The following is a 17,982-nucleotide window of genomic DNA, read 5'->3' as shown; positions in this document are numbered from 1 at the left end:
GAGGCCGGAAGGGGCGGGAGTCTCCGGGCGGAGAGAATTTTTTTTTTTTTTGGTGGGAGACTTTGGATACTTTTCCCTTCACCCCTCCCCCCTCGCGCCGCTATGGCGGTTGGGAGTCTCCCTCGCGCCCGACTGCTGTCTCTGCGGGGGATACGAGGCACCCCTCATCTCTTCCTGGCGCACCCCGAATGGGTGTAACCCGGAAGGAGCCTCTGGAACCGGAAACACCCCCAATAATTTCCCCCCCACCCCGCCTTTCTCCAGCGCCCCCTCCTGGCTTGTTTCCCCCCCTCATTCATCATTTGTGTCTCCACCGTCCATAGTTCTTCCAGTGCTTCCTTATCTCCTTTTCAAAGCAGCATCAGGCTCCGGTTCCCTCCGTCCTCGTGATTTTAGGATCTCGTCCTCGTCGGGCAAAAGAATTCCCCTCACATTCCTTGCCTTGTCTTCGCCTTCCCTCTGCAGGATTGTTCACTTCCATGATAATCTCGTCTGCGGCAGCTACCCTGTCAAAGCCTGCATTTGCCATAGCAGCCCTTCTTCCATTGTTTGTTTCTCTCTCTCTTTTTTTAAATAACTTTTGTTTTTCCACTCTGTGGATTCTTCCCAATTCAACGGTGCCTGCAGGGATGCCTCCATCCAAGCAAGATTCCTGGCTGTGAAGAGCTGCTTGTTTCCAATATTTATGCAGGGTAAGATTATTATTATTTTTTTCTGTTTAGGAATAAAATGAATTAATTTCATCCCTCCTCTGTTCGGCTGTTTTATAGCAAATGGTTTGTGTCGCTCGTTTCATACTTACATCTGTTGTTGTTTTTTTCTCTTTTTCTTTTCTCAGGCCCGGCAACACCATGTCTGAACTGAAAGATTGTCCCCTTCAATTCCATGATTTCAAGTCTGTGGACCATCTCAAAGTGTGCCCACGCTATACGGCGGTACTGGCCCGTTCTGAAGATGATGGTATTGGCATTGAAGAGCTTGACACGTTACAGTTAGAGCTTGAAACGTTGCTGTCATCTGCAAGCCGCCGACTTCGGGTGCTGGAGACTGAAACCCAGGTCAGATGGTAATCGAGCCCTCATCTAAAAAAAGGCCCTTCAGATTGAGTCCTCCAGTTGATCAAATATAATTGATCGAACAGTCCTTAAGTCTGTGAAAGGCAAGTCGTTTTCAGAAAACAAGAATATAGCGAAGTATGCTTTCTAGATGGCAGAGCCCATTTGGCTCCATGTTTTTAAGGTCACCTGAGAAACTGTTTAGAAAAGCTAGACTTCTGTAGTCTTTAGACAAAAGTCACATCTGGCTCAGGTGTTTGTGCCCTTACCTTGCTGCTGGAGGATTTTGTGTCGCAGTTAGATGAGGAGTTAGCTTCCAAAATGGTGACAGAAAAGAACAATTGTAGCTCACATTTGAACTGGGGGGTCACTGGTGCTCTCAGTTTGGTTTTTTCTTGCAGATGTTTTATTACCAAATTAGTTAACATGTATTGGTACCTACTTTGGTAGCAAAACGTCTGCAAAAAAAAACCAACCAAGCTCAGAGAGCACTAAGGATCCTGCTTCCAACATGCATTAGTTTAACCATACATAATATAGAATTGTAGACAAATTAAACTATTGTTCTGTTCCAGTGGGGCTCTTCTGATGTTAGTAAGAATTCCATAATGCAGCAGTCCTGCTAAAGAACTCCTTTTCTGATTTCTCTTTCCAAGATAGGTATAGGTACCTTGCTATATGACCTTTTAAGCCACCTTTTTTCTTTCTTCATTCTCATCAGATTTTGACAGACTGGCAAGACAAGAAAGGAGACCGGCGATTTCTGAAAATTGGCAAGGACCATGAGGTGGGTCCTTCTATCAAACATAGCAAGCTCAAGAAGCAGAAGCTAGATGTGAAAGGAAGCCACAGCACTCCAGGACGGCCCAAATCCAAGAACCTACAGCCTAAAATTCAAGAGTATGAATTCTCAGATGATCCAATTGATGTACCCCGTATCCCTAAAAATGATGCACCTAATAGGTAACTATGAAAGTGCCTGCTATCATCTTATCCATCATCACCATGAGTATCTACATTATGAAGCACAAAGAAGAAATAGGTGTATAGTTCAATAAATAGTTACAGCAGGAATGGGCAACTTCTAGCCTTATATTCAAAAGAGGTGGCAGAACAAAAATGGGGCCGCTAAACATATCCTCCAGTTTGCCATCCCTTGTCTTAATATCTGGCAATTGTTGGTTCTTACATGGATTGCACTGTCAAAATAAGTGCTCTGAGGTTCTCCACATGTTGAACTTCAATCCCCATTCTCAGTATGACTTGCACTTGAGGCTCTTGACTAGGAGAGGCAATGTACTGCTTGTGCCAGCTAAGAAAGGTTCTAGCTTCTTAGTAATCCAGATTTTAAGATGTTATGTTAGACTGTCATGTTGCCTGTTATAAGCAATCTTCCTGAACTATGATTCTGTTTCATTCTTACTGTTCATGTTTATAGATTCTGGGCCTCAGTGGAGCCATACTGTGCTGACCTCACTAATGAGGAGGTTCGTACTTTAGACGATCTTCTCAAGCCACCTGAAGATGAAGCTGAACACTACAAGGTAAAAAAGCAGAAGCATTTCATTCAACCTGCCCTAAATTTGGATTGAGTTAATGCTCCGCACATTCCTCATGTTAAACTGTTTTGTGGCACTCATTTTGATCTAAGACTGTGATGGCGAACCTATGGCGCACACACCATTGCCAGCTGCTCTTCCGGGTTCTGTCATGTGCATGCGCGCCACCAGCTGCTCTCGTCCGAGTTCCGGCATGTGCTTGTGCCAGCCAGCTGGTCTTCGTGCAAACTCAGAAGAGAGCAGCTGTCTGGTGCGCATGCGCGTGATGGAACCTGGAAGAGCAGCTGGCTGGTGTGCACATGCGCAACAACCAGCTGCCTTCTTTTGCGTTCCAGTGCTCGAGCGTATGCGCACTCCAGTTTCAGCACTCGGTGCAGAAAAGGTTAGCTGTCACTGATCTAAGACATTCTGTATCAGGTGAAACAATAGGATTAAAAGGTGGTTGGATTGACTTTACTGGAGCACAGAGCAAGTTATTCACATGTTGCTAAGCTACAACTTAACAGCTCCAATCAGCATGACCAAGTAAGAGACAATAAGTGTTGCAGTTCAGTATTTGAAGGACCACAGATTCTCCATTTCTGACCTAGAGGTTCATGATAGTTGGAATCGCTAAAATTTGCATTTTGTAAAACGTGTGTTGTTGATTTTCTGTGACTCAAAGCTTTGTAGTTGTTCTCAAGCAAATAACGTTTTCTAAGATTTTTAAACTGTAGCATTTTTAAATTTGGATGGAGAGGACAACGTTTTTCCTTTTAAGAATCCCAGAGTTACAAAACTGAAGGGGAAAAAAAATCACTTGCCCATGGAGATTCTCAATCATCCAGGTCATGGTTGTCCCAAAGGTGCTTTTTCAAAAGACAGCTGGACTTCGTTTTTCCTTGAAGACGTTTTGTATCTCATCCAAGAAGCTTCTTCAGTTCTGACTGAATGGTGGAGAATGGAAGGATTTATACTTCTTTCAGTCGTCTGGTCGAATCTTCTTGGATTTAAACTTAATGTCAACCGCTTTAATCTAGATTGCAGAAAATATGACTTCTGTAACAGAATCATCAGTGCTTGGAATACTTTACCTGACTCTGTGGTCTCTTCCCATAATCCTAAAAGTTTTATCCAAAAACTTTCTACTATTGACCTCACCCCATTCCTAAGAGGGTCTGCGTAAGCGCACAAACGTGCCTACTGTTCCTGTCCTATTGTTTTTTTTTTCTTTTCTTCTTCCTATATATATGCTTATACCTCCTTATATTTACTCATATATGTGTTTATATACTATATAATCTTTTTGTATGATACCTACATATATTGTTGTGACAAAATAAATAAATAAATAACTGCTGAAAGGAGTGTTGGGATACACCACCACCTATTTCTTGTTTACAACACAGTCCTTTCAGCAATTCAAAGAAGATTCCACACCTCTTTGCACTATTCAGGTGAACCTGAAGGCCCAAATAAACCTCCAAGTCGCCTCAACGACTATCAGAAAGAGTGCTAACGACCCGATGACTGCAAGAAATATAAATCCTTCCACTCTCCACCATTCAGTCAGAACTGAAGAAGCTTCTAGGAGGAGAAACAAAATGTCTTCAGGGAAAAACAGAAAAGTCAAGCTGCTTTTTGAAAAAGCACCTTTGAGACAGTCACTTGTCCAACTTTATCTCCCATTTCCATTCCCCTCAGTGCTTCTTAATCTCTTCTCTTGTAGAATGGTAAAGGGAACCCTGCTTGTTCCATTTGTGGGACTGAGGGCACAAGACTAGGAAAGTTGCAGGCCAGAAAATTGTCTGTGTAGATTGAGGTTTTATCCATGTTTGGATGGATAATTACAGAAGGAAATTCCCTTTTTGCCCTGATCTGATCTTTGAGGCTCCCTGTCTAAGAGAGAACATGTTTTCCTATTTCCCAATTTATTCCAGTTATCTCTTTTTAGTATCTTCTCTGGCTCATCTCAAGGAAATTCGATCTACACAGACAATGGAATGGCATTCTGAACTGTGATGGGGAATGAAGGGTATTATTCTCCCATCATAGCTGTAAAGCTGCTTAGATCCATTAGGGAATAAGGATATTGTGCTATAATCATTTAAAATAGAAAATTTTGGAAGGGAGGAAGAAATAATTGAGTTGAATGGAAGCAGCCCAATTAGAATTAGATCTGGAAAAAAGGGGCCACATTTGGCTAAGATATAAGCTTTGAGACACAGGTGAATTGTTTTGGGATATTTGCCCTTCTGGTGTGTGAGCTGGCTCTCATTTATGCACTGTTGTCCTGTTCTTGTAGATTCCCCCATTAGGAAAGCATTACTCCCAGCGCTGGGCTCAAGAAGACCTGCTGGAGGAGCAGAAGGATGGGGCTCGGGCTGCAGCTACTGCTGATAAGAAGAAAGGCATTTTGGGACCTCTGACCGAACTGGACACTAAGGGTATCCTGAGCTATTCCTTGACATCTTTTCCAGAATAGAAGAGACTAAAGACGCCATTTTACTAGAAAGCTCTGTTAGTTTACTTGCAGAATCCATGCTTTACAAGTAGTCCTCACTTAATAACAGTAATTAGGAGTGGAATTTCCATTGTTATGTGATGCAGTCATAAATTATGATGTCAGATGTCCATGCCACTTAGTGATGGCAGTTTCTATTCATGGTCAAATCAGCAAAGACAGAGCAAATCAACATGATCATTAAGGATCTCCCATGACCTCCAGTTTCCTGCTGGCTTCCCCATTGACTTTGATTGTGGAAAGCTAGCAGGGAAGGTCACGAATCACGATTATGTAAACTGCAGAATGCTGCATCTGTTGGAAATCCAGACTGATTGCTAAGTGGGTGGATTATGATCATGTGACTGTTGGAGTACTACAACTTTTGGAACTTTAAAGACTGATCATAAGAACCATCCATTTTGGCGCCATTGTAAGTTCATTGTAAGTAACACTTGCTGAACAAGTAGTAATTGACCAAGGATCACCTGTGTACGGAAAGTGAAAAAAATGGTAGCCCTATTGTCTACTTCAGTTCCTTGCTTCTGGGAACTATCATTTAGCAAAAAGGAAAAAATCAGAGATTTTTTTTATCTCTGCTTTATGTGCTTATTAGCTCCATGCTTCTCAACCATGCAACTTTTAAGATGTCTGGACTTCAACTCCTCAGTCAGTGTTGTTGAAATGAAGCCCAATTGAGATTAGAGGTTTATAGACTGAGATTGGAACTGGCTGGGTCAGTTCCTTAAAATTAGGATAGTATATCGAATAAAGTCAGTCCCTTCTGATGTGTTGAATTATGGCAAGAATCCCAGAAATGCCACATTATTGCAACTGATATTGACCTGTCCTTCCTAGTTCTCAATTGCTGCTTCATTCCCTCCTCTCCAGATGTTGATGCTTTGTTGAAGAAATCAGAGTCCCAGCATGAGCAGCCAGAGGATGGGTGCCCTTTTGGACCTCTCACCCAGCGCCTCCTACAGGCACTTGTAGAAGTAAGGAATAATTAAAACAAAAAGCAAAAACAGCTGGCTTCTTTAGCTCCGGGAGGCTCAGATTTTCTAGGGGAAGGCCTATTGAAAAAATTTACCTTGGTTTCTGCTCCTTTTCTCTCCAGTCAGATCAGAATAGAGCTGGAAGGGACCTTGGAAGTCTCCTAGTCCTGCCCTCTGTTCAAGCAGGAGACACTGTGCCAGGGGCGTCAAACTTGATTTGGTTGAGGTCTGCATCAGGATTGTGTTTCACCTTAGGGGACAGCGTGGGTGTGGCCAGCTCAACATCACTCGTGTCGGGGGCACCTGTGGTGGTCCTGGCAGGGCTGGGGGATCCACTTTTGCTAGCACTCTGCCAGCGAAAACGGAGCTCGAGGGTCCCATGCAGCCCCCCCTTGGGCTCCATTTTCAGCTGTGACAGCCTCCAGCCCTCTGCCAGTGGAAAGGGCCGCTTTGTGCGGGCCAGATCTAAGCACCCCGCGGGCCACATCTGACCCGCCGGCCTTGAGTTTGACACTCCTGCTCTGTACCATTTCAGATAAGTGACTGTCCAGTCTCTTCTTTAAAAAAACCCAATTGTCAATCCAGTGATGAAGCATCTACAACTTCTGACAGCAAGCTGTTCCACTGGTTAATTTTTCTCATGCTTAGGAAGTTTCTCTTTAATTTCAGGTTGCTCCTCTCCTTTGATTAGTTTCCATCCACTTTTCCTTGTCCTGCCCTTTGGAGCTTTGGAAAATAGGTTGACCCTCTTCTCTCTGTGGGAGCCTGTCAAATACTGGCATACTGCTATCATGTCGTGCCCCTCCCCCAGTCTTTCTTTTCTCTAGATTGGCCATAAGCAAATCCTGCAACCGTTCTTCATACGTTTTAGACTCCAGGCCTTTAATCATCTTGGTTGGTGGTCTTTGCACTTTTTCCAAAGCCTCAACATCTTTTTTTTTTTTTTGTAATGCGGTGACCAAAACTGGATGCTGTATTCCAGGTGTGGTCTTAACTTATAAAGTGGTACTAATACTTCACGCGATTTTGATCCTATGCCTCTGTTTATACAACCAAGGACTGTATAATCTTCTCAATCCACCTCTCTCTCTAGGAGAACATCATCTCCCCTATTGAAGATTCACCTATTCCTGAGATAGCAGGCAAAGACTCTGCAATTGATGGTGCCAGCACTTCTCCTCGCAGCCAGAACAAGCCCTTCAGGTGATCATAGCAATGATTTCCTTTTTTGAAGACCTATTTCATTCCTTAAAATATTTGTCCCCTTCATCCTCATGTTTAGTTGTTTAGGAAGCATTACAGAATATCAGTGTAATCCTAAACAGATCATATCATAACATAACATAATAACAGAGTTGGAAGGGACCTTGGAGGTCTTCTAGTCCAACCCTCTGCCCAGGCAGGAAACCCTACACCATTTCAGACTATCCAATTCTATCCAATGGCTATCCAACATTTTCTTAAAAATTTCCAGTGTTGGAGCATTCACAACTTCTGCAGGCGAGTTGTTCCACTTGATCTATTTAAAGTAATCCCTGCTGAATTTCATGGAGGCTTTTCACTTGGAATTTGGAGATCACCAACCTTGTCTGCCTTTTGTAAGGCCTTCATGGTAATGTGTGTTCCAGTCTGATATAATTGTTTTGGTTGTTGCCTTGGTGGAATTTGTAATGTTTTGTTATATTTTTAGGGTGATTTACTTTATGTTTCGTGTTCAGTTGCTCTGAGTCATGTTGTAAAGGGTGGTTGTCTAAATCAACTGAATAAATATCTCTATAGCTTTGGAAAAATCTAGACCATGTAACTGAAGAAAAATCGCATGCAAGTAGAATAAACAGTGAAAATAGACACCAGATTTAATGAAACTAAATTTGCTAAGGGTGCCTAAAGAACTTGGGACTGATGTTTATGAAAGTTAAAGCAAATAAAATATCCCCAAAAACTAAACAAGGTAAAATGGCTATTCTGCTGCCATGTTGAAAATCTGTGAAGAAAAAGGCAACACAGAGGGAGGAATATTTGTCCAGCCAAATGCTAAATTCCGCAGAAGAGCAAGCAAAACAGGGAGTTATACTGAAACAAGCAGTGCAAAGAACTTGAGGATGACTGCGAAACCAGAAGGACAAGTGATTATTTAAGGAAAATATAAAGATGAAGTCAAGCACAATAAATAAACAGATAAGGCAAATAAGAGATAAAGCAAAGATCAACTGGAGAAAGAAGCTATGGAAAAAGCATGAAATTGTTTTTCTCCCTCATTTGATGATGCATGCAAAGTTACAAAGTCTGAATTAGAGCCAGAATTCTGAAAAGTGAAGTTTTTAAAAAATCCCAGAAATGATTGCTCACAACAGCTACAATAGTTGATTATACACTAACCATTAAAAACCCTGCCAGGTGATGCAGTTAAAGTGATACTCACCGTCTGTATGCAGTTGTGGAAAACACAACAGTAGCCAAGGGACTGGAAAAGATCAGTTTATATTCCATGACCAAAAAAGGACAGTCTTAAAGAATGCTTAAGCTATTAAACAATTGCACTTCTCTCAAACTCGGCTAAAATAATAATCAAGATTTTACGATCCAGACAATCCCTGGAATGAGAACTGTCAGATGTACAGGTTGGATTCAGGAAAATCACAGCTTCAAAATCAAAATGTCTGTATTTGTTTTATTGATGATATAAAGGGTTTTGATTGTGTAAACCACAACAAATTGTGACTAGTCCTTACAACCTCATCCTTCCAGGATAAAATTTATCTGACGAACGGATGTCAACAGTTAGAACAGACTAGACAAATGGCTCAGAATTTGAAGAGGAGTAGGCTCAGGCTGATGGCTGTCACTTTTATTTAAGTTCTGTACAGAAAATATCACAAGAAATGTTGCATTAAATAGAAATGGTAACTATAAACACTAATAACCTCAGATGAGCTACAAGCAAGGAATATTTATGGAATCTCTTATGGATAACAGAACAAAAGCTAATTTGCTGTTTACTGTTTTTAAAAGCTACAATAATGCAAACCCAATGCAGAAGTTGAAATACTAGCTCACTTTATCTTCCTAAGCTCAAAAGAAATCACAGGTGACTGGTAGTGTGGACATCACTACTGTTGGAGCAAATGCTTGGGAAAGCTTGACCATTTTGTGAAAAAGAACAACAGATGGTTTAAATTGTTATGCAGAACATTGCTGAGAATACTTTGGACCTCAAAAAAGACAAGGCTAAGTAAAGTAAAACCAGACTAGCCAACGGATGCTGCAGTCAAGCTTAAATGTTTGGGACACAAACTGTGAAAGCAAAAATCATTAGAAAAGATTCCAATATTTGCAAAAAATCAAAAGTCCAACAACTGACCTGGTACCATCACTGATGAAATAAACAGGAGCATATAAGAAATCAAAAGAAGCAGTTACCAACAGTCATCCATAGACTCACAAAGAATCAGTGGCAAGTTAATAATTGAATAACAAAAAACTATCGGCACATAAGAATGGCAGTAAATTACATAAAACAATCAGTATTATGTGTAATATAGAGATAAGAGTACTTTAAAAATAGTCAATGAGAGGATAATATTGGCCCCAGGTAGTGGATTTCAGGGAAGGTTCTATGGCTCATAGCATAAAGACATCGAGCCTGTCAGAAAGCTGACAGCCTGGGTTTGAGACCTGAGCGGCGTGCAATGGAGTGTATTCTGTCCCCCCTCGCCTCTGTCTGAGCGATGGCTTAATTAGCCGTCACTATCAGCTCTGGCAGCAAACTAGGGAGCATCTGCCAAGTGTCTCTGTTATCTCCCTCGACGTCGATGAGTCATCCAGGAACAAACAGTACTTCAGCTCTTAGTTAAGCAGTTGATTTGCCTGCTATGAAGAGGCACAGCAGCTCTTGGTGTCTTTATATCCTATGGGGTGTGGCTCCATGACTCAGCACTTCCTAGGCCAGCCCCACCCCTGCTTCTATTGTTCCCGCCTCTCCTGCCTACGAAACCTAGGGTCCAGCCAGGCCTGATTGCCATCAGCTGGGTCTGGAGGCGTGGCCTGATGGGGGGAAAGAATCAGGGGACGGAGGCCTCATTATCTCTTCCACCTGGCCTGCCTCTGGCTCCTGGAGCTGAGCCAGGGAAGCCGGTGCTCCCGAGGTAAGACCTGATGGCCCTTCCCCCTCACTTTCCAAGTCACTTTCTGGCAGGAGGCCCAGCTCGGGCACAGACACAACAGAGTGAGGTTCCAATTCCTTGCTCCAGCTCCTGCCCACATGACAGTTCGAAAGCATGTAAACACAAGTAGATAAATAGGTACCACTTTGGTGGGAAACTAACAGTGTTCTGTGCACCTTTAGCATATAGCCATGCTGGCCACATGGCCAGACGACGCTGGCTCTCTCGGCCAAGAAAAAGAGATGAGCATCGTGCCCTAGAGTCGGACATGACTGGACAGGGAAATCTTTACCTTTACCTTTTTGTGAATCTGTAGAAGGTGGAAACGTAAGGGCCAATAGATGGAACGGTTTTAGGAGAATTGTTGATGCCATAGCCAAAGTTGGCCAGAAAATGCCAAAACTCACTTCAGATGCTTGGTTACTGGCCATCCTTTTCCTTCAGCAAACAGAATTATTTTCCCGAAGCCACGGGCAAGTGCCTGGAAGCTGATTAATACTGTAAAGAGCCTTTTCATTGATGTGGGAAATATATAGGAAATTGTTTAAAGTGGCTATAGAGGAGAGAGATGTTTGGGGTTTTTTTGTTTTTGTTTTTGTTTTTGCAAGAACTGGGGTGTCTGTTGTTAGACCTGCTCTCTTTTACTGTCTTGCCTGTAAGTATACTTAAAAAAAAACTTTGGATTGCTTATATACATCATTTAAAGAAGAAAACTTCAAAGTTGTGCCAGAACTCCCACCCCTCACAAACTCTGCTGGCTGTTAAAATGTGTTTAAGGAATACTGAATGTGTTTGATGCTCAGGTTCCTAATGCAGGTAGTCCTCAACCACAGTTGAGCCCAAAATGTCTGTTGCTAAGCGAAACATTTGGTCAGTAAATTTCCCTCATTTTATGACCTTTCTAGCCACCGTTGTTAAGTGAATTCCCCATTGACTATGCTTGTCAAAAAGGGATCACATGACCCCGGGACAATGCAATTGTCATAAATATGAATTGGTTGCCAAGCATCCAAATTTTAATCACTTGACTATGTGGGTGCTGCAACAGTTGTGTGAAAAACGGTCATAAGTCACTTTTTTTCAGCGATGTTCAGTGAATCACTGCAGTTGTTGAGTTACAACGCAGTTGTTCAGTGAATCTGGCTTCCCCCACTGATTGTCAAAAGGTCACAAAAAGGGATCGCGTGGACTCTTAACTGTCATAAATGCGAGTCAGTTGTCAAGCATCCCAATTTTGGTGGTGTGACCCTGGAGTTGCTGCAGCGGTCGTAAGTCACCTTTTTCAGTGCCGTTGTAAGTTGGAACTGTTGTAAGTCGAGGACTACCTGTAATGCAGCTTCTGTTGTTTTGTCCTTTTCAGTGTGCCCCACACAAAATCTCTCGAAGGCCGCATCAAGGAAGAGCTGATAGCTCAAGGTCTGCTGGAGTCAGAGGACCGGCCAGCAGAGGATTCAGAGGACGAAGTGTTAGCTGAGCTGCGGAAGAGACAGGCTGAGCTCAAGGCGTTAAGTACCCACAACCGGACCAAGAAAGTTGAGCTGCTCAGGTGAGAGAGAGAGAGAGAGAGAGAGAGAGAGAGAGACCAGTGGCAGGTCTGATAATCCTCTCCTCCTCAGGGCTGCCTTGATGATGCTGTTGCTCATTGTTTTTCACTGGTTGTTTTTTTTTTTTCACCTTGAAAATTTGTTCTCCAAAATGGAATGAAATATAGGTAATCCTCGACTTACCACCACAGCTGAGCCCAAAGCTGCTGTTGCTAAGCGAGACAGTTGTGAAGGGAATGTTGCCCCATTTTGCAGCCTGCCTCGTTAAGTGAATCACTGCAGTTGTTAACTTGGTGAAACGGTTGTTAAGCGAATCCGGCTTTCCCCCACCGTTGGCTTTGCTTGTCAAAAAGGGATCACAGAAATTAAGAGATCAAGAAGATAAGCAATATTATAAAATATGGGATTTATTCTATAATTGGCTAGATGGGAAAATATGTTAGAAAAATAAAGATATATTTATGAAAGAAATGTTCATCTTGAGATTGCACAAGAAGATATGTAAACACCCCTTCAGCATATTGAAATTGTTTGATGTGAATGTTTTTTCTTGGTTTTTTTCTTTTTGTTAAAAATAAAATTTCTTAAAAAAAAAAAGTGGGGGGGGAATCACAGTGACCCCGGGACAATACAGTCATCAATAAATACAAGTCAGTTGCCAAGCGTCCAAATTTTGATCACGTAAAACGGTCAACATGTGTAAAAATGCTCCTAAGTCACTTTTTTTCCAGTGCCCTTGTAACTTTGAATCGTTGTCGGTCAAGGACTTACCTGTAAGGTCAGACCAAGAGGATCCAAGGACGACTCAAGTTGTTATTTGTTTTCCTTACAGGCTGGCCAAAGAGGAACTTCACAGGCAAGAGCTCCGTCAACGCGTGCGCATAGCTGACAATGAAGTCATGGATGCCTTCCGCAAGATCATGGCCGCCCGGCAGAAGAAGCGCACCCCAACCAAGAAGGAAAAAGATCAAGCTTGGAAGAGCCTCAAGGAGCGCGAGAGCATCCTTAAGCTGCTAGATGGTTAATGCCACAAGACACCCGGCCGAGCTTCTCCGTTTGCACCCTAATAGAGACCCCGGCTGAAGGGGAGACATCAGCCACAGGTGTAGACTATAGCAGCCTCCCTCACTGGTTTGCCATCACTCCTCTTGCATTATTTCAGCCGAGACTCTGGACAGGTTGGCTTCCCAGCAGTATGCCTTCTCTTTTTGGGGTGTGGCTTTGAGTCCCATGGTGGGCTGTGAAATGAGCGTCCGGATTGCTTAAAGTGGCCGTCCCTCTTTCAAAGACTGCAAGGACAAGTTAACGCTGCGGCGTGAAGGCAAGATGGAACAAAATCTTTTATTAGTCTTATGTACCAAATACCAGGTTTCAGGATCTGTCAGCAGCATAAACGGGAACTGATGGTTCTTGAAATTAGATTTCCGCCTCCCTTCCTACTGCTGCTCTTCCTTTATTCATGTTAAGGAAAACAGCCCCTTGAAAGCTATAGGCACAATGAAGGTCAAATGTGGGAGCATCATTTCTTAAAGGGCTGTCTTTTCTTGCAAAGTTTGGGAACGATTTATTGACTCTGTGGCTGCACCGGATGTATCTCATCAGCAGCAAGGGCTGAGCTAACATGAAACAGCCAGGGAAGTTCTGAGGCGTAGGTAGAATTGCTATTCTATGGGTGGTTAAGTAGATGCCTGTCGTATTTGTAGAGGGAACGGTGGGCCTCCTTCTGCATTTCACTGTTCAAATATAGTTACAGTCCAAACCCTGTCAAGGATGAGGTCTGCACTACTTGGCTGGGTATATTTTTGCAAGGCAGCTATGAAGACTTTACTTCCTATTTTGCTCATTGTCTTCCTGCGGTGGCATTGAGGGTTGCACGTTCTCCCTTCTAGCCCCCTAGAAAGGAGTTGTCCTCCATGGAAACAAACAGAGAAAATGCTAATGGGTTCTGGAACAAAGGGCTGAGCAGTTAGATTAGAACATTCAAACAGTCCAAGGAGGAGGAGGAGGAGAACGGTTTAGTATTTCGGTGGAACGGACTGAGTGACCCATTCTTGCCCCATACCAATTCCGGAAAGACACAATTCAGTGTCAAAATTGCAGATGGCTAGCAGTGCATTAAGGAAAAACAAGGTGGTAGGATGGTAGGGGGAAGGAGAGATTCCTTCCTCTCTCCCCCCTGCCCCCACCCCCGAATCTATAGTTTAACCCAGCCTCACTCAAAAACTCCAAGAAAGTGAGAAAATAAGCTGGGAAGAAGCGTTAACCAAAAGTCTTTCATCAAAAGAGATGTGGAGGAATAGCTCTTCTGTGGGTCATTCACAAGGCAGGGCAATGAAGCACTGTGCCTCCCATGATTCTTTCCTGCAAGCTGAGTATGGGTTGAATCCATTTTGGGTGCACTTCTTTCCACCAGCCATTTAGCAGGCAAACTGTGAAACTGGCAGATTGGCGACTAAAGAGCAGAAGAGTAGGATGAGGCCACCTTCCTCACTTGGGTACAGATAAATCATCCCCCCCCCCAGGGGCCTGCTTGTCCTCATCAAAAAGCAATGTGCATTTTAGTCTGCCTTGCCTGCCTGTCCATCTCTTCCTTGATTAATTTCACCTTCTGGCCTCAGGCTCCTTTTGTATCCTCAACTGTTCCAGGATGACTGTGTTCGCTCTCCTCACTGAAATGGATCATAATACAGTGCTGTTATGGAGTGGGGGCAATTAATGAATTCTGTGTTGATAACCAGTTGAAGAAGATGCTTGAGCACGTGTTCGCATTTGCCTTGGATTAGATCTGCCTCTGTTGTATGGACAGACTTCTTCCACCACTAACTGTCTTCAAAGATTGACTGATCACTCCCAGTTTTCTTACTAAGCATACAATGTCTTTTTTAATCTTCTTCCCCAGTTTGGACTTTTTTTTGCTTCCCCGTTTACCAGCAAGTTTTAACATTCGGTCCGTTGTGCGAAGACTTTTCAAACTCTGTTGCTTTGGGAAAAAAACCATAAATGGCTTTTAGGGTAAGAGATGGAAAATAAAAATACGTCCGTGATGAAAGGATGCTAGGTACAAAAGCTGGCATTTGGAGAAAAGATCAGAATCAATCCCAAAGAATTAATAAATCCAGGAGCCAACTGGTAGCTGTGATGTGTCTGATTTCCCCCCCCCCAATTCTTTGGGGAGGGGCCAAGAGTGTGGGGCAGGGAGGTGTTGCACAGTGGTTGAATGGCTGAATGTCTAGTTTCACACAACATGTGAACTCATTGTTAAATATTCTGTGGGGGAATGTCCCAATAAATTGAACTAAAAGCTAATCGGATCGGTTGGGTATATACAGTACTCTATACAGCAACTCTCAAAGAGTTAAAAGGGAAGTTAACGTGGGCTGGATGTGGCTATTTAGCTGCCTGGTGATCATAGTCAATTTAATGAACTAAAGTGATTTCCACATAGCAGGATGATTGACTGTTGAATGATTATGTGCCATCAAGTCATTTTCGACTCCTAGCAACCGCATAGATTTTCTCCATGACGATCTGTTCCTCACCTGTTCTTTCACGTCTCCCAAGTGATGCATTCATTGCCACTACAACTTAATCCATTTACCTTGCTGCTGGTCAGCCTCTTGTTCTCTTTTCTTCCACCTTTCTCAGGATTAGAGCTTTTTCCAGAAAGCTGGGTCAGAATGTGTCTGAAGTAGGATAATTTGAATCTGGTCATTTGTGCCATGAGTGAGAATTCTGCACTTATTTGCTCAATGATCTATTAGTTTGTTTTCTTGGCTGTCATAACAGGCTAGGACTGTGAAATGTTTGCTTGGAATATTTGTTTTAAGAAACATTCCACAAAAACACTTGCTTTCCTGTGTTCTCTAAGATTGAAATGATTGGCACGGAGATGGTAAAGTAGAAATGGGATTGTCACATAAATTTTGCTGTTTTTGCACAATGATTATATTGGAAAGAAGGGGAAATACTCCAGATACCAAAACTAGATGCTTTCTTAATTTATTTTTAAAAGGAATTATCATTTGCTTATTCTGCTCATTTACAATTTTTGTCAATTGCCCCAAACTATCGGTTCTGGGTATGATGCAAAAAGGACAAAAATAAGAGATAAATTCTCAAGACATCACTCAGGATTAAAAGCAGAGTAGAGTAATGTTTTTCAGCAGCTTTACAAATTAAAAAGCTGCAGGAAAACAACTTGGAAATTGTATGGTGTAAAAAACCATTTGTATATAAATTTCATCCCAGATACTTAATATTTTTAAATCTCATTGTCCTGTTTTTCCATTTTTCAATCTCTATTATCTGAGGATTATCATTTTAAAAACAATTCAGTAGTCCTCTTTCAGTAGTCTAGCCTAATAGCCTGCCAAACGATAGTCTAGTAGAAACTTACTGTGTGTGTAGAATCGATAGGAAGATGTTCCAGATACGTTGCCTTGAACTGGAGGAAACAAGATAAATAATAAAATAATAATAATAACCAGTGTAAATGGATTCTAGTATTCGTGCTTTGCAGTCAGGCACACTGGGTGTCTTTCAGTGTTGGTTGTCACATCTCCAAAATATGGGAGAATTTGGTGGAGGTGACCTAAGAAATACAAGGAAGATTACTGAATTTGAACTGATCTTAGTTAGAGACACCATAACTCACTTGGCACCCTGTTATTGTGTTGGGACTACAACTCCTGGTAAATGTTTTTCAACCAATGCTGGAAGACTGGGATAGACCCAACACAATTGGAAGACGCTAAACTGAAGAAAGCTAAGACTGGTACATAAGGATCTAGATATACAGATGAGTCTCTCCTGGTAACTACACCAGTTGGAGACCTGTCCTGCCCAGTCCCAGTCAGGCAGGAAGGCAACGGTTAGCGTAAATTCAAAATACAAGCACAACCATGGGCTGAATAGCTATCAGAAAAGGGGGGATGGGAGATGAACCTGTAAAAAAATGAAATGGATCTCCAAGCTAACTTTCCAAATAGAAAGTCATCCCTGCAGCAAACCTCTATGGAAACGGTACAGAATGCTTTCGTTCCCAAGTGTCTCTATGGAGATTCTCAGTCATCCAGGTCATGGTTGTCCCAAAGGTGCTTTTTTTTTTTTTCCAAGAGACCACTGGACTTTCTGGTTTTTTTCTTTGAAGACGTTTCGCTTCTCAGCCAAGAAAGCTTCTTCACCTTTCAGCTCTGATGAAGAAGATCCAAGAAAGCTTCTTCAGCTCTGATGAAGCTTTCTTGGCTGAGAAGCGAAACGTCTTCAAAGAAAAAAAACAGAAAGTCCAGTGGCCTCTTGGGGGGAGTGAGGGGGGAAGCACCTTTGGGATTTCGTTCCCAAGATAAGCCCAACTTTCCGCCAAGGTTTTGGCGATCCAGCAAGAAGGAAGAAGACGACTCGGCGCGCCTTTGCAGAACTCAAGCCCTTGCTTGGGCGCATCGCAGAAGAGCGGCTTTCTTGCAAGAGGAGGCTCAGCGGAGAAAGCGAGTTAGAGCCGCGAGGGGTGAAAGTGACTGCGCTAAATCCCTAAATCCAAAGGTAATTCGGCCCCCCCGGGCGGACACGCGCTCGCCTGGAAGTTTATGAATGGGGCCGCCTTGGCATTCCGCCCCAGCTCTTTCTTCTCCTCCAGCCTTCGTTAATTGGAGTTTAAACCCCTGGCCGGGCCGTTCCCGCCTCTGGGGCCGCGGATTGGCTCCCTTTATGCGACCTGACTCCTCCCACTCGCGCTGACACCTCGCGGGTGGCTGGAGTGGAGAGCAAGCGAGCGCAAAAGGCAAGGCGAGGAGAGAAGCGGGACCGAGGTTTTCTCCAGCGCCGGGCACAACAGGGCGGGGAGGGGCGGGGTGGGGGTCGCAAGGACTTCTTCCCTCCGGACCCACCTTTCCCGGGAAGCCGCCGGACGGAGCCCTCCCTCGCCCGCGATTCCCCCACCCCGTAAGTGTGAGCCCAGATTGGGCAGAGGGGATGGAACGGGTGTGACTGCGTGGCATTGTCCGTCTGCATCGGGCTGCTTCTGCCGCCACCGGCGCCTGGGCGTCTTTGCCGGCGCCTTTGCCTCTTTGTGCCGACGCTTGGCCGCCTATTGCGGTGTATCTCATCCGTGCTGAAGAGTCCCGGGTGTTTTGCCTTGGATCTGCCTGCGGAGACAACCCTGCGGGAGGGTTGGTCGGCTTTGGCTGTA

At 43.5% G+C, this 17,982-nt stretch overlaps 2 protein-coding genes across 2 annotated transcripts in view; both read left to right on the top strand.

Moving 5' to 3' along the window:
• Positions 1-39: 39 nt before the first annotated feature.
• On the top strand, positions 40-14,924 carry TADA3 (transcriptional adaptor 3). The gene is made up of 9 exons (XM_058171527.1): positions 40-692; positions 839-1,058; positions 1,777-2,018; positions 2,494-2,599; positions 4,899-5,040; positions 5,988-6,091; positions 7,185-7,294; positions 11,615-11,800; positions 12,631-14,924. Exons 2-9 carry the CDS (start codon positions 852-854, stop codon positions 12,821-12,823), a joined length of 1,290 nt encoding a protein of 429 aa, XP_058027510.1. The 5' UTR covers positions 40-692; positions 839-851; the 3' UTR covers positions 12,824-14,924.
• Positions 14,925-17,542: 2,618 nt separating this feature from the next.
• Positions 17,543-17,982, top strand: part of CAMK1 (calcium/calmodulin dependent protein kinase I) — a 67,085-nt gene continuing 66,645 nt past the window's right edge. Inside the window, exon 1 of the mRNA XM_058170209.1 lies at positions 17,543-17,735. The gene's annotated coding sequence lies outside the window, so the exon portion shown is untranslated. The remainder of the gene's footprint in view (positions 17,736-17,982) is intronic.

This window comes from Ahaetulla prasina, chromosome 2, assembly GCF_028640845.1.
Source record: "Ahaetulla prasina isolate Xishuangbanna chromosome 2, ASM2864084v1, whole genome shotgun sequence".
Taxonomy (NCBI): domain Eukaryota; kingdom Metazoa; phylum Chordata; class Lepidosauria; order Squamata; family Colubridae; genus Ahaetulla; species Ahaetulla prasina.
Note: the sequence above shows the minus strand (reverse complement) of the source record. Positions and strands in the feature narration are given on the sequence as shown.